Source organism: Cricetulus griseus, chromosome 5 (assembly GCF_003668045.3).
Source record: "Cricetulus griseus strain 17A/GY chromosome 5, alternate assembly CriGri-PICRH-1.0, whole genome shotgun sequence".
Classification (NCBI taxonomy): Eukaryota; Metazoa; Chordata; class Mammalia; order Rodentia; family Cricetidae; genus Cricetulus; species Cricetulus griseus.
The window spans coordinates 121,345,530-121,362,681 of record NC_048598.1 but is presented as its reverse complement, the minus strand read 5'-3'; the positions used below and the strand labels follow the sequence as shown (position 1 = coordinate 121,362,681).

At 42.7% G+C, this 17,152-nt stretch overlaps 1 protein-coding gene across 4 annotated transcripts in view; it reads left to right on the top strand.

The window, feature by feature from the left end:
• Window positions 1–17,152, top strand: part of Sipa1l1 (signal induced proliferation associated 1 like 1) — a 291,536-nt gene that overhangs the window by 190,754 nt on the left and 83,630 nt on the right. For all 4 annotated transcript variants that reach the window (XM_027418435.2, XM_027418430.2, XM_027418433.2 and 1 more), the window contains 2 exons: window positions 10,472–10,602; window positions 14,486–14,674. In XM_027418435.2, coding sequence (XP_027274236.1) covers window positions 10,472–10,602; window positions 14,486–14,674 — 320 coding nt within the window. The remainder of the gene's footprint in view (window positions 1–10,471; window positions 10,603–14,485; window positions 14,675–17,152) is intronic.

The following is a 17,152-nucleotide window of genomic DNA, read 5'->3' as shown; positions in this document are numbered from 1 at the left end:
GGAGGAGGGGAGGGAGAGAGAACTGGGATTGACATGTAAAACAATCTTGTTTCTAATTAAAAAAAAAATCTGCAAAAAAAAAAAAAAGATTGGGGATGAAAACATTGCTCATTTTCTATGTAGAAAGTTCCATAGGAGAAATTTACTTTAGAATTTGATGCCAGAAGTTCCTTTCTGACTGTTTATCGAATGTCCACCTTTTGATGGCAGATGTATTTGTGTGCATATTTTGTTTAACTGTCTAACTTATTATCTCGAGACCCATAACCAAGCTTAGTATTCAAGTATTCACCCTTCAGTATAACAAATACATCTGCTTCTCCATTCGACTTCTGTTTTCCTATTCTGTTGCATTAGTGTGATTGTTCATATGCCCCAGTTATCAGTAGCCTCAAAAAATCTCTCCGAAAACTGTATTGAATTGCAATGATTATCCATGTCATATACCTCCACTTCCAGGTTTTCTCCGTTCTTGACATCATCTTAGCGGCTGTTTTCTGCCTGCACTGGGATAGCATTGAGTTGCCCTCTCTGACACGCTGCAGAAGTTGAGACTTACCTTTTTTGGTATTACTCTTCTTTTGTGAATACTTCCATTGTTTTTAAGATCCTCTGATTTCATTGTTCTCTATTGTTTTGGAGGATCACTGGAGTCTCAGTCAGTTGTATCCAAGGTTCTTTATGACCCATTGGCAACTCTATACATAGTTGCAGATCCTCCTTGTCACTGGCAGGAGCCCTAGCAATAGAGTTTTGAGTCTTTCTAGCTGTGTGTAATATTCCTTGTTTAGAATCTAGCCTTTGCCAGGGACTGTCTTTCACTTAACCAGTCAGGTTGTCTGATAAGCAGATGATGAGAAAGGTACAGATAGGCTGGGGACCTGGTTAATGGCACCCGTGGCGTGCAGAAGGGAAAGAAGCAGGCATTGTGGAGAAACCCTTCAGCCTGTGATGCAGCATAAGGGAAAAGGGGAACATAGGCAAAATTAGGCCAGGAGAGCTTCCGATGGGGTTCTTATTAACAAACATCTTAGCTGAGGAGAAAGGGGAACATCAGGAATGCCTCCAACAGGGAAGCAAGTGCCTGCCCAAGTTACTTCCTGCCCCGCCCCTAGCCCCCATGCTCAGGTACCAGCTATGGGCTGCTCTGACACAGTGTGGCTCAGCTACCTAACTGCCACACATCCCGAGGCCAGGGACTCAGCTAATTGCTTTTCTTGTAGGGTTGAGCCAATGGCAAGTTGTTGCTAAAGGGAAGTCAATGTTGCACCTCAAAGCTGGTGCATATAGAAGAGTGTGAGGCTCTCATGGAGCCTTCATTCTACCCAGGAAAAGAACCAACTTTAATAAAAAGATTCAGACAAAAGCATGAATAGGGCCTGGGTATGATGGCACATGCCTTTAGTGAAGCACTTAGAGGCAGGTCTAAGTTCTAGGCCAGTCTGGTCTACATAGTGAGTTCCAGGACAGCCAGGGCTACACAGAGAGACCCTGTCTCAAAAACAAAAACAAAAAGCAACCCCCACCAAGTATAAATAGGCTTGCTTGTTATAGAAAAATAGTATGGTGATACAGAAAATAAAGTTTATTTATTTTCTATTCACAGGACTACCCCATGCAATTTTACACTGATTTTAAATATAGAAATAACCACATGTTCATTTATTTACTTTCTCAACTGTTCAGATGATATATAGTACCTATCTTGTGAGTTCTTTCTTGCAGTTCTGAGGGGCTCTTGCCCCATGTAGCCTCCTCTAACACAGGAAGGCTGAGGGCTAGTACTGAGAAAGTTGTGACCACTCTACATGTCATTGTGGGGGTGAAAGGACAGTGAGCAGGACAGAGAGTAGAATAGTGCCTTGAGGCAAAAAGACACAGTGGAATTCTCCACTCAAGGTATTTACAATATGTAGTTATTATTATAATCACTAATGGGAAGCTTTACATATTAGTATTTATGATGAAAAATTTAATCTCTAATCCCTATGGTCCTTCTGTCGAAACTTCACTTGGGATGTTAGTAGAATGGTTGAATTTGCATTTACTTTATTACAGGTCACGTGTGGTGGATGCTTGTGTGTTATGTCCACATACCCATGGATGCATGTACCCATGCATGCATGTGCAGTGCTCAGAGGATGACATCAGTTGTCCTGCTCATCATTTTTTGCCATATTCCCTTAAGACAAGGTCTGTCACTGAACCTAAGCTTCACCATTGGCTGGCCTGGCTGGCCAGGGGTTCCTGGTGACCCTGCCATCTCTACACTCACCACAGTGCTGGAGTTACAGCCACACACCACTATGCTCAGCTCTTTGTAGCACTGTTTGAATTGTTTCCTGTTACTCAGTTATATATTCTGAACAAGGGGCTAGCACTCAGCTCTGTGCAGTTCTACTTAAGCAGCCTTTTTCCTGGGTTTTATTTGAGCAGTTATATTTTTATTCTCAAAGGAGTCATTTTTGTTTTCCTGCGTTTTTCTTAGTAGTGTTTCCTCGCTGTTGTCCTCCTTGTGTTGTGGTGGTCTCCGGTTTATTGGTATTGTTTTTAGATCTTATTTCTGAGCTTTAACCTTGACTGATCTGTATCTTGGAAGCTGTGTATGCTGCTTTTCTTAAGCTTTGTTCTCTGTGTTTTTCTGGTTGTCTTGATCCCATTTGTGACAAAAGGACAAGTGTGAGGTGAGTTCTTACCCTGCAGCTCTGAGAGGCACTTGCCCTATGTAGCATCCCCTAACACAGAAAGAATGAAGGCTAGTACTGGGAAAGTTGTGAGCACCCCACCAGGAAGTGTCATTGTGGGCTGAAAGGGCAGAGAGCAGGGTAGGGAGTAGAAACCCTCACTTGTAACTGTGGGGGTGCTTCCTTCCTCCTACCAGTCCCTACAGCAGCATTTCCTTGCTGTCCTGCTTTGACTGTCCCCCAAGCCTTGCCATCCCTTCAAGGCTCAGGTCCTCGCCCACAGCTTATCCAGTCACCATGGCAGTCTTTTTCCTGCAGGACATCTTTGGGTTGTATTGAGCCACAGCAATCCAAATATACCTCAACCACCAGGACCACAGGTTAGGTTGCTTGGGAAATGTATTATAAGTGAATGTTTGATGCTGATGTGTAGTATGAGCTGAAGGACTGGAGTAGTCTATATAGCATTGGGTACAATGGCTGAGAGTCCCCTGTGTATGTGATCTTTTGCTACTATTCTCCAGACACTCAGTAGTGTGTGAGGTTCCTTTTCTTTTCTCTTCAGGAAATGAGACCTCAAGTAACTGTGTGTGGTTATGGTGGTTTTGTGGGCGTGAACCAACCACGATTGATGTCTGTAGTCACAGGCGGCCTCACTGAGTCTGATTTCTCACTATTGTGGCCTTGCATATGCGTGCGAAAGGATTCTCTGCACCAGAACTCTAGCGTTCTCTTAGCTACTCTGAACGGATAACCTTTTTAACATATTGTAGAATATAATTTTGGGGGGATAATTATTAGACATTTGCTATAGGTTGACGACAGTCAGTAGACACTCTTACTCATTTGCCCTATATTTAAATAGTTTTCTTTATATTTTTGCTATGATCATTTTGATGGAGTTTATTAAGGTCAATATAACTTAATAAAATTTGCTATTTCTGTAGCAAATAAGGAGAGTATTGGGGCCTACTTAAGCAGATGCTGTTTTGTTTTGGTTGATTGGTTAATTGATGGATTTATTTTTGCAATTCTAGGGATTGAACCCAGAGACTTCAGAATGCTAGTCAAGCACTCTATGCTGAGATATGTCTCCATTTCTTGAAAGTGTTTTAAACAGTCAGACTCCATTGTACCTCCCCTCCCTCTCTGTCTCCCTCCCTCCCTTCCTCCCTCCCTCCCTCCCTCCCTCCCTCCCTCCCTCCCTCCCTCCCTCCCTCCCTCCCTCACTCCCTGTCTCCCTCCCTCTCTGTCTCCCTCCCTCCCTTTCCAGACCGGGTTTCATTGCCTCTCCCAATTAGTGCTCTTCCTGTCAAATGTCCATAGGTGTGGGGATTATGAGGACTGCCACCATGCCCACTGCCCCATTTTCAAGAGTTACCTGTGAAGAGATGACTTGGACCCTCAGAATCCTGAGTGTTTTTCCTAATTGCGGGCACTCACTCTTGCACATCAGTAGTCACAGGCTTAGTGCAGTGTTTGGGGACAAAACCCTGGCATGAGGCCAGCCCTGTGCAGATGTCCCCATTGGTTCCCCGACCTTGTAACTATGGTGTCTTGTCCCAGGCACTTAGTTCTCATGGAAGCTCTGCCCTTCCAATTAGAATGAGCCCTTGGAGATGAGACATTGAGACTCTCTAAGTGGTGCACATCTCAGGAAGTTTCTTTAAGCAGCTGTTTTTTGTTTTGTTTTTTTTTTTCCCTCTCCTCCTCTTCTGTCAATGTAGTTTTTGTTTAAAAAGCAAGCTGTTTCCCTTCTTCATTTCTGTTGCTATCTTTTACAATGTTTAGTTCTTCTAGCTTTATCTTCTCCAACTTTAATATTCATAGTGAGAAAACAAAGCATAGGAGCTGAGTGCACCCAATAGGCAGAAAAGAGCTCCACAGAAACCCATGCTCTACTCAGACACCTCCCTAGTTTCCTTCCGATTCTCTAGTGAAGGAAAAGATTGAAGGTCAATGTTTAAAGGGCTAACCTCTAATGACGGCAGTATAGCTAGGGACCAGAAATAATAATGTGAAATATGAGAAAGGATGAGATGATTGGGATTTGGGCTTGTACAGTGGCCCCTGGTCCTTTGCCTCCTCACAGAGAATGGAGCTCATCTCTTCAGCTTACTGCTGGTGTTTGCAGCACCCACCCCTATGTTTTTTCCAGAGAAAATGGGGAATCCTTCTATGTAATCAGTTGGGAATAACTCTAATATTAGAGTGTGAATATATTTATGGCTTTAACATCTGTTGCCATGCTGGTTCCTGAAATGTTCAAATTCCATCCCCACACACTACTGCCACCAGTTTGAGCCCCAGCTTGACCAAGGGCTTCTTTGTATTGTTTGTTTTTCATTTCAGAAGTATTTTCAGTTGTCCTAGGCAGAAGATAGCAATTTTATCTGGTTTGTCTTGTGTTTTTACTGTTCATTTTCCCTATTTAAAATTTTAAGTTGATGATTATGTGTAAATATTTAAGCCATGAATTATAATTTATATACAAATTAAGGTGTATCTTAACTGTCCCTGATTATACTCAGTGGAGAGTACAATGTCCCAAAGGAACTGTATAACTGAAATATTAATTCACAGACAACAAACATGAAAACCAGTATGAGCAATCCAGAAACTGCAGTAGAAGGCTGTAACTCTAGTGTCTCAGCTTGCCTTTCCCCTTTACATTTAAAATGCCAGGTGTGGCTTTTTTGACCACACATGTGTTGGCCACATAGCTTAAGTGCAGGTGAAGTGACTATATTTGATGAAGTTACTAAAGTTTTCAACCATTCACCTCTCTTCTCTTTAAGAATGTCAAATACTCATTGTAATTGCGAATGTAATGACCATAGATAAATCTCTTTAGATGGATTGTCCCAGAAACCAAATAATTCCTAAGTATTCTGTGTGCTGTCTTGTTAGACTTTATACTCCATAAGAAAACTTCAGGGGCTCCAGGCATGGCTCTGTAATTGGTGAGTCTGCTGCTGCTGAGTTTGGCTCCCAGAAACCATATAAAGCATCAATGGGCATGGTGGCCCTCCTGTCATCCCAGTCCACAGACTGGAGCCAGGGAATCCCCAGAGCAAGCTGGCTGGCTACACAGCCAAATGGCCAGCTTTTGGTACAACAAAGGACATGGTCTCAATATGTAAAATGGTGCGCTATCTTAGAAGACACACAACATCAACCTTGGACCTCTACATGCGTGAACATACATGTGAGCACACCTCCACACATGTACACCACATGCATACACAATCCAAAAAAAAAACCACTTCAGAATAAACATCTGTAAGAATGTACATTATGAGCAGTGACTATTGGGAGAAATCAGCATTATGGGATGGCACTAGTATGTCTCCTGTTAGCACAAAGACACCTTTGCAAATCAGGAGTAAACCGGAACATGTGTTCTAAGTAAACAGCACATCCCTCCGGCCACTACATGTGTTTATCTATTTGCTGTTTATAAAGTTTTAGGGACTTCTGGGAATACAATGTAGTGATAATTAATTTTAAAAATGAGCTTTGGTGTCATTGGTGGATATACCTGATTCCAGTGCTGCGGTTTAGTGCTTGTGGCTGTCCTGAAATTGCAGTTGCCATACCTCTGAAAGTACAGTGATGGTGTGTTAGGTTTTTGCATGTCGTTGTGCTGACTCAGCAGTGGTACTGTATTTAGTAACGTAGTGCCCGTGTTACATCATCTATCAGCAACATTTCCACTCAGGTCTGCAGCTCCCCATCCTCTCTTTTCTTCCTTTCACTTTCCTCACCCTGAATTTCCTGTCCAGTGTCCTCTCGCTTTCCTTCCTTGTTCATTTCTCCACCTCAGAAGAAAGGCATAGCCAACTGTGCATGACTGGAAAAGCTTCCTGTCTCTTCTTGCCTAGAATAGAGGTAGATGACTGATAAGGGAAGAAATTTTAATTGTTACAATTAATGTATCCTGGACAGAGGCTGGCATGCTGAAATGGATGGTCAGAGCCAGGCATGGTCAGAGGCTAGACAGACCATGCAAAATCTGACACATTTGTCTTGTGGTCAAAATCTAAAATCTAAAATTCAGTTTACTGTGGCTTTAGTGAACTGAACACTTCCCTCCTGGGGACACTACATCACATTAGGATTTTAAATTGAGTGAACTTGTGTTCATATGCAGGAGGAGTTTACTCCGTTTACATAATCCTATAAGCAAAAAGAGGGTCTGTGTACCAACATGGTTTTTACTGTGCAATACTAACACAACATGAGACCTTTTGAATCGAAGAGTCTGACCTTGATAGAGTGGGCTATCACAGGCAGCCAGACAGGAACCTCTGTCTGTACCAGTGGGGCTGACATAGATGGAGATAGACTAAGATGCCACTGTAGAAATAATAGCTAGAATTCCTTGTTTCATTTTCTAAAATTATGTGTCTGCTTTTACAGGCAGGCACTTAAGTTCAAAAAGACCTCTACAGCCTTATCAGACCAGAGATGGGTGTGTTTGAAGACAGAGTCTGAAGAAGGTGAAGTTAGTTAGCAATTATCCCATTACCCCTGGTCCAACTCAGAAATAGATGGAGGAAAAAAATGTACAAATATATTTTGATGGTGACACCAAAAACAGAAATGTATTTTTCGTTTTTAGTCTTTAGTTTTATTATAGCTTATTTTATATAGGACCCAGTTTGTTGTTAAAATAATACTTTCTCTCCCATTTAATACTAAAGTGATTGTCTAAGTGTATGCTTTTTGTTTTATAATGTTTCTACACCTTTGTATTTGACATATATGAAATCTTTGTTTTCACTAATCTGTTGGGAATTCTTAGTACTTTCAAAGTATTAGTTTTACTGTGTAAATTCCTCCAGTGCACTCCAGTTTTCCACTCTTCTTTTAGAAGACATGTCAGGGCACTCCAGGTGAGACCAAATAAGAGGATGTAGTCAAATGAAGATGGTTGCAAGATTTTGGACAACTGAAGAAGTTTAAATGGCTCTCATATGAGAGGTCTGGGACTAGAATGGCTCCCACTAGTGAGGCCATGGTGACCTTTTAGGAAGCCATGAAAAATACCAAACACATCGGCGAACCCATGAGTACTTCACCATAAGCTTCATGGTGATTGGTCAGAATTGCATTTTAAAAGTAGTGTCTAGCTGCCCTGTGAACTGGGAGGAAAGCAATAAGGCAGGCATGAGTATAGTGAGCGTGGGAAAGACAGTTGAGATACTTAATGGAATGAATTCAAGGGGCGTGCCTGATATCACCTGTGGCTCACCTGGGCGAGTGAGGCAGATACCAGAACAGGGGCATCGAGAAGTGCTGTCTAGTTCCCGTGGGAAGTTCACATGGAGGTAGCAGTTGCAAACCTCAGAATGGGTGGTTTATTCAAATAAAATGAAGAAATAAAATGAAGCAAAAACCAGCCAAAGTGGTTGAAGAATAAATCAGAAGAAGGTGATTTCATATTAGTCAGTGAGTAAGAATGTTCTAGAAAAATAAAATGACCATCTGTACTAGATGTTCCAGAGTTTGAAAAACAACAACAAAATCCCTGGTTGTTCTCACTCTGAGGCAGCCATGTAGAGGAAGTGAGGTCCAGGGATCCAACGTGAAGACTCACACACAAGTTTCCAGTGGGTAAGAGAAGAAATGACTTTATTTTTGAAGGTTGAGAGGGAGATGGAGTACTGGGAAAGAGAAGGTAGAGAGAGGAGTCATTCAAGAAGACAGGGTGGTGATATGTATGTGTTCCTGAAGTGCCTAGTACACAGATGGAGGGAGGTGAGGCTTTGGATTATAGGGAGAAGGGAGCTAGTCTGGCTGAAGGTAAATCTGCATCAAGGTTCTGGGTGGTGAGTGTGCTTGTGAATCCTTTGCTTTCCTGTTGATGACTGCGTTAGTGTTTGCCTAGGTTGAAGGAGTGAGAGGGGACTGTTCGCAATGGTAGCGCTGCAGAAGCAGAGAGCTGACCAGGGAAGGCTGAAAGAGAAACCTTCAAGGCGGAGATTACTGATGATGAATCTGCAGTGATGTGTCTTTGTGAAATTTTCCAGTAGTTGAAAGCAGCAATCCACCTGAGACATGTGGACTGTGTATGAACTAGAGTCTTTGAAAGTAGCAAGGAAGTGCAGTGTGTGTGGCCCACAGGCCTCTTTGACAGGGCCACTATTGTTCTGCACTGCAGGGTTGAAATCTCCTGAGGGTTTCTTAGTTGCTCCTTCAGTAAATGGTCCCGATGCTGTCTTGTTTTCCTTTAAGTTTTTGTCGACTTTTTATACTATTTCTGTCTCCCCACTTCCTGTTTTTTTCCTTGTTGTCAGTTGTCCTATCACATTGCTGTCTGCATGCCCTGCACCCTGGACTATGTCAACACCGGGAATTATCTATCACCTCTCTGAATAGAGCTGTGGGCTGGAAGACCAGACAACCAAGCTTGTTAGAATTGTGTGCAAAGTAAGAGTAAATAATCTGTGAGTGTGACTCTCCTGTGCTGTGCTCTGAGGGTGTACGTGGGTGTTCGAATTTGTGGTGTTTGTTGGATTGTTTCTCAGTTGTCCATGTGTGAAATGCTTGTTGCCTGTATTCCCATTGTGTTTTATTACTTTGAATTTCCATGGATTATAATATTTTAGAGCCTTCAGTGTTTATGATTCTATCTTGTATAATGCTATATTAGTATTTATTTGCAAAGTATTTTCATGAGCATTTCCTAAATTTTAAAACCATACAGCCAGATATGCTAAATTATTTCTTATTATTCTCATGGATTTTCAAATGCATATTATTTTGTATGGCAATAACATGTTTTGAATATGCATTTTGTATGCCAATAATATACCATGCCATGACTTAATTATTTAGTCATGTCACGTGTAGGTGACATAGAACACTATAAAGGAAATGTTTTGGGGGCTTGAAAACGGTTATATGCTCTGCTCGTCACATAATTTTTTGTTGTATGGATTTCCTCATCTGTGAACATTTCATGTACAGTTTTAATTTTTCGAGGTATATATTCAGGTTCGAGTAAGTATCAGTTTATTGTTTTCTATGAACAATTCTCGCAGTGCTAAGGATTGGATGTAGGTCCTCACGTATAGTAGGCAAGCACTCTCATCACTGATCTGTAACCCCCCCCCCATTAACTCAATTTTGACTTTCACCTTCCTTCTTGTTATATGGAGACTTGGCCAACACCCCCACCATACACACTCACCCCCCCACACACACACACACACTGCCAAGGCCAGGCTAAGGCTTGGAGCCTTGAACAGTTAACAGAATTGAGAATCATGAGTCACAGGGCACAATGGTTGGCTAGGAGAGGCTGTACCCTCTAGTTAGGTGACCACAGTTTGTCTCATTCCATGGGAATTGTTGATAAGGCCAGGAACCCTGGGAGCATAGGGCTCAAGTGGCTCTTCCTTCCAGGGCAGTGGCATCACTTTAACTGAGGAGAAGCCCCTCTCCTCAAACTCTACTTTATGTCAAAATAAAATGTAAAAAGCCCTAGCCAAGGTACATATAAACTGCAACCTACTAAAATTGTGGGACATGGGGAGAAAGCACATGAAGAACTTAGACTTATAAGTGTGGAGTAGTAAGAACCCAGCAGGCCTTCTCCATATGGTCTCCAGAACAAGCCCTAGGTAATCTTATTGGTAGATCAGTGAAGGATGATAATGTTTATTCAACATGCTTATATCTTTCTGATATTCCTGGGAAGTGATCCTAAACCCAGACAATATGATGGTTTCCAGTGTTAGATAAATTTCCTAATATTGTTTTATCTTATTTTACCTAAGAACACTGGAACTATTTTGGGGCTGATGAGAATCTTGGTCCGGTGGCTGTGAGCATTCGAAGGGAAAAACCAGAAGAAATGAAAGAAAACGGATCTCCCTACAACTACCGCATCATTTTTAGAACGAGCGAGGTAAGTTGCAAGTGAGCAAGGTTTGAGGCTTAATCCAGCAGGGGAAAATGGAGCAGATGCAGAAGCTTGGAAATAAATTCACTAGAATAAAGACACAGTGTTCTTAGAACAAAGAAGACTCAGGAATCGGGACATAGTTGAGCTGATGAAGCACTTGCTAGGACCTGAGTTCAGTCCCCAGCACCCACATGTCAAAAGCCGGACAAGGTAGCATATGCTTTAAAGGAGGTAGAGGTAGGCAGATGTCTGGAGCTTTCTATCTAGACAGCCTTGCCTACTTGGCAAGTTCCTGAGCAACCTTGTCATTAAAAGAAGAAGAAGAAGGTATCATCTGAGGAATGACACCTGAGATGGCCTCTGCACATGTGTGCATGCACACACTCCGGCAGAAGAAAGGTCTGTTCTTTCATTGGTAATGCCTAGGAGCAAGATTGCCTACATCTGGCTTTTTGGTCTAACCTGTGGTGTGGTGAATGAGTGGGAATTTCCATGCAGAGAAAGACAGATAGGTCCAGAGGAAACCAAAACCCTATAAAGCACAGATTTGGGGCATCTGAAAAGCACTCAGCACCTCGAGGAACCAGAGTACTCACAAATGAGAGTCACTAAGACTTCACTCAGCCTTCCTCGACACCATGTGACGTTTACTGAGCCAGGAAGAAAGGAAAAGGCTCCTTCCTGCCTCACTGTCCCTTCTGCATAATTCTCTGCAGCCCGGAACACGTTATTAGAGGCAGAAAGTGATCTGTTTATGAGTGAGACAGGCTCTCCGAGGTCTTTAAGTACTTTTCATCTCATAAATTCATTATTTATTTATTGTGTGCATATGTGTGTCAGGTAAAGTTCAGGTGCAGCCCTGGCCTTGGCTCTGTTCTTCCACCATGTGTGTTCTGGACATCCAATTCTGATCCTAAGGCTTGACAGCACATGCCTTATTCACTGAGCATCCTGCTCGACCTGCCAGAACTCTTTAGGAGTCTGAATATGTGGGCTATTGTTTTAAGATAAAGCTCAAGTTTTCAAGAAGGAGAAAATAAAATTGCTTATAAAGCATTGAAACCAGAAACCCATGTGGATACATTGGAGGCTCTGCAGTTCTTTTTGCCTTTTCTTTCTAAGCATGTGTATAATTATTCCAGCTATCAGTATATTGCCTCAGCTCCTGATTGACCTCAGGAGTGTTCTCATGTATCAATGCCTAATACCCCTGAGGTACCAAGAAAATAATGGTTTTGAAATTAGTTTAAATAGAGCGTTTGGCTTTGTTTCCTTCATTGAAATACACAGGGCAAGTTTCAGGGGTTGGCTTCACTTCCTAATTGTTTCTGAGCTTGAACTCTGGGGAAATTAAAAATAGAGGTTTTAAAGGCAAGGCCTTTATATCTAATGTGTTGTTTGTAGTGGCCAGGGAGGAGTGAAGCCTGCCTGTGTTCATGAATTTTCTGTGTCGGAGCTGATGATGGCTCAAAGTCGGACCTTTGCTATTTCCTAGATCTACTAGACTTGTCAGTCACCCCTATTTCAAAGTAGTTTGTCTTTTGCTGTCTTTGTCCACTCTCTAGGCGTCCCTTCCCACATATCTGGCACCCCCCCACACACACACACACAATTCTGATAGAAGCTCCTTTATCCTAGCTTTCCTTTTTTGTGATGTTGTTGCCTTTCCCATGATCTTGTCTCTGCCCCACCTGTGTGTAAAGCTGAGAAGTCTCTGTAGGCCCTTTGTTCTTAGGCCCTGCACTGGTGCCCTTGAAGTTGCCTGGCAAGACTCCTTCCTGTCCAGAGGTAACTTCTGCCCTGTAGTACAGTGGTCCCTGCCTGAGCCCCGCTGACTCCTGCTTTTCCCTTCTGCTCTTTCTCCTGTGTGGTAACTCTGTCCAGGCTCTGCTCCCTGCTTCTGGTCTTCCAGTCACAGGCCTGGCCCTCTTTCTTCAGGCATCATCAAGCGAGCCCTTCTCCTGTCCTTTAACTGGAAATCTCAAGTGACATGCTGTTGAGAAAACCATTGTACTTGTTATTTAGGCTGAAACTAATAGCCTTCAGTTCCTGGCCATTTTTGTAATTTTGTTTGTTTGGGCCACAAATCCTGACGTCACACTGACTCCTCTCTTCTCATTCTTGCCCTCCAATTTAGTCTGTCAGCAACCTCTGCACTCCTGTCTTCAAATACTGATGTCTAGAATTCAACCACTTCCATCCCCAAGACTCAGGCCTAGTTCCTCATCGTTTCACCCAGTAGGGAATCTCTATGCAGTGTAATGCAGATCTCTTCATTCTTCCTCTGAATCCTTAAGCTTTCTCTGTCCTGAGTAGAGCCCAAGTACTTGTGGCCTAGGAGCCAGTATACCTGAGTTCTCCTCGACCCCCTGCTGTAACTCTCCTGGCTCCATCCTCTCCTCTCCCAGGACTTGGGCTTCTCCCCATTGGGCTTTAAGAACTCCTGTGGCGTCAGCCTCCTCAAGTGTTCCAGGGCTTCCAGCAGTCTTACTCTGACTTGTGCTTATAAGCCACAGCACCCCTGGTAGTTCATGGATCTGAATTTTCTGCTACCTCCCATTTAATGTCTGATTCCATGCCTCTTCATTAAGAATTACCATAGTCTTGCATGGTGTACATATTTATTTTGTCTTCTGTTTCTCTACTGGAAGGTATTCATCACTGTCCTGTGAAGCAGCCCCTTTGCTGGGTGAGGGGTGGAGTGTTGTAGCTTCACATGCTTGAATTCCATCTTGTTCTTGACTTAATTTCTCCGATTGTGCGTGTCATTTTTTTGGGATACCTGGTGAGATGGCACAGTTGGGCCAGGGGTACAAAGCACTCCCGCAACTGTTGTGCCTTCAGTCCTTTGTCCTCAGCTCCCCCGTCCCCACTTGCCTGTCCTGTATCAGGTTCAGCTCAGCTGACCGCCTTTCCCACTCTAACCCTGACTTTTCTGTTTCTGTACCTTTGCTGTTTTCCTGTAGAAATGTTTCTATATTCTTTAACCCGTTTCTGTTTTCTTATAAGCAATATCTAATGTCACCTGAGGTTTTTTCCTAGTGTCCTGAGAGCCACTGTCATTTCTTTTCTACCTTTAGATTGTCTTGTTTTCTTCAGTGAACAGTCTTCCCTAAATTATGATGTGTATGTATTTCTCATGTCTCTCCCTGTTAAGTGCCCACGTCCCCAAACACATACTCTGTCTGCCTTCACCTTACAGCCTCCCTATTTAATGGAAATCTACTTCCTGTTTTGTTTCTTGGACCATCAAACATTAGTTAAACCCTCGAACAGTTTTGACACATGAAACTTTGAAAATCAAGACCACTTTAGGCTTCGTGCCTAGGTTTATGTTTCTCTAACAAATCACTATTCATGGAGAGTATCATTGCTTGAGTTTATCTTTGATAATAGCCGGAAATATTTTAAGAAGGCATTTCCAGTGCTGTTGACTGTGCAGTCATTGCTGTTATGAGATCTGAGCAGCCACATGTTGGGGAATGTAAAACATTTACCATTTAAGAAGTGTGCCATACACATTCTCAGTATTCTTGCAGTGTCTCCTTAGTGTGCTTCCTAGCACTGTACAGTGATGCAGAGACCTTGCTCCTATTGATCCCTGTCAGGGCAGGCTACTTAGTCACTTAAGTGAAGGGCTCAATACTATAATAAATATATCATGAGTTCTTTTGAATTTGTCTGGAGGTTTTGGAAGCATTGGCCTCATTTTTCATGCATAGAGTATCCTGTATTACTTCTCTCTCCCTCCACCTCACTGACTTGACCAACCAGTAGCCATTTTTTAGCTTGGGACAGAGCTGCTGTCCAGGCCTGCAGAGTCCATGGCATATTCTGTATCTCATGCTATAGTGAAGCCTCACCATAGTCCTTATCTCTCTTGTAGCTCATGACGCTGAGAGGGTCTGTTTTGGAGGACGCCATTCCCTCCACAGCCAAGCACTCAACAGCCAGAGGACTGCCTCTGAAAGAGGTGCTGGAACATGCCATCCCTGAGCTCAACGTACAGTGCCTGCGCCTGGCCTTCAACACACCCAAAGTCACGGAGCAACTCATGAAACTGGATGAGCAAGGGGTAGGTGTGGCCCTGCAGGAGCCCATCCTTGCTGCTTGGGTTTCCTACAAGCTTTCCAGAACAGACTGTGATGTTTCTCCATAGGTGGGGAGAACTGTGCCATTTATTGTAAAGGATACTCTTTGTGATTGTCCACTTGGCCACTTATCCTATTTCTCTGTGGCTAAGCTGGTAGATAGAGGGCTTTAGCCACGTTCAGCTCTATTCATGTTCACCCACACATGTGATGGGTTTCTGAGTATGTGGGGGAAAGTCCTGGTGGCATTAACAGTACATAAGTATACTGACATTACATTACTAACAATTAGAATGAAGGCTGTGAGCTCTACTGAATGTGTTCACCAGGTTCCATTCAAGGGTTTAAACTCTGTCATCCCATTTTACCTTCTAGCCTTAAGGGAATGGTACTGTTAACATCCCCATTCCAGAGAGGAGGAATCTAAGGCATGGAGGATTATGTAGTAAATTCAATTTCTCACTGTCTATAAGGTAGGGAACCAGGAGTCAAACAGTCATCTGCTCCAAGCATGTCCTATTAGCTATTAGCCATGCCATTCCCGAAAGCTTAGGTTTTAGAAAGTCTACTTTTCAGTACTGCCAAAGATGCATTTTACCCAGGAGTTTAAGTGTAGAAATTTAAAACTAGGATATAGCATCAGTAAAATACTCAAGATTGCTGCCTCCATTTTTCTATCCCAAACCATAATGTCCTTTGGTCAAGGAGCTTGAGTAATGAGGTGACCTGTGTAGAGGCTGCAGAGAGGGAAAAGCTGCTGCGACTTCAAACTCTTAACCATCTGACAGTGTGGGCCACACTCTGCTTGGAGTAATTCGAACACACAGCTAATTCTGTAGACATAGGGCCTGCATAATCTTACTTCTAACTTCTTTTAGCATTTTAGCCTCATGGCATCCTAGCAGTAGGTAAAAGTAGCTTGAACATTGTATGTAGATTTTGACTGGGCACTGATTAGCATTTTTTGAATAAGTGTTGTCTACATTTCCTTTATCAGAATCTCTGGTCTTGTTAAACTAAAACTGAATGCCCAGTTTCAAGGTATTTTGAGTCTTTCCCTCCCTTTGGTGAGGTTTTAAGATGAACCAGAAATTTATAGAGCTTCCTGTACCCTCCTCTTTCTCCCACTCTCAGCACACTACATCAGAGCTAATGTCCCTTCAGGTGAATACACAAAGAATTTCGTCAGTGTCCGTCTTCATAGCATGTCACTTTGGAGCACATTGAATGCTTCAGAAGATGGCTGCTGCATGAGCCGGATCCCTCTGAGGACTCTCCCAGCACATACCCTGGACATCAATAAAGGAGGAGGAGCCAGGACGGCTGGGCTCAGCTTTATTAGTTCAGTTATTTCCAGTTACTGCACTTACCCAGGAGGGAGAAACCCACTCCGGCATTGATAGCATAGTCATGTACCTAACATCCCCAATCTCTGCAGGACAGATGACTTCATGTAATGAAGGTGTTTTATTACCATTTCCCTTGTTTTAAACATATTAAATTTAAAATTTCATGCTCCAGTTGTGGATTTTCATGGGACGTCTGGCACATTTTCTGTCCTTTTAGTGATTGCAGAGTGTTGGGCCGCAGATGGTGCTGATCTGTGATGAGCGTTTCATGGTCCCTCCAGGACAGGAAGCGCAATAGGAACGCCATGATGAATGTAACATTGATTTAATTCACAGCAATGGCCATTATTCTGTAATTATCACTTTCCTTTTCTTGGTTACTCAATTATTTCTTCCTTCATAAATTATTAATTCTAATATATGGTAATTGTTTTCTTTAGTTAAACATTATAATATGGCCATCAATGGAGCTCCCTGGTTTTATTCTGAAAAAGGTGTCTTAAATATGTTCTCTCATAAAATGAGGTTTCACTGTTAGGCAGCCGTCTTTGCCAGGCAGTGGAATCTAGCAATTAAAGCATGGCATTCTGTGTGGTGAGCTGCCCCTTATCTGTGCTTACCTGTTGTACTTTCGATTCTGTCTTACTTGTCCCCATGCCTAGCCTCCCAGGCTGGGGCCCTGCTGGCACTTACTTCACATGGGAGTTGTGAATGCCTTGGAGCCACTTTGAGAAAATTCTTTAGGGGCCTTTAGAAATATGTACTTTAAAAAAAGAAATGCACTGGGCGGAGGTGGTGCATGCCTTTAATCCCAGTACTCTGGAGGTAGAGACAGAGAGATCCCTGTGAGTTCCAGGACAGCCAGAGAAACCCTGTCTTGAAAAACCAAACCAAAAAAAAAAAAAAAAGAAGAAGAAGAAGAAGATGAAGAAGAAGAAAGGCAAATGCAGCGCACAGCCTACAAATCGTTACAAAAAATAATAATAATTTCTGTTTTCCAGCTGTCTTTTTAAAAAAAAAAAAAATCAGTCTTTCTGTATGTCCTTGCATTAGATTCTCAGTGTGATGCCAGGAAACTGGACTGGCTACAAGAATCTTTTAAATCTCACTGTA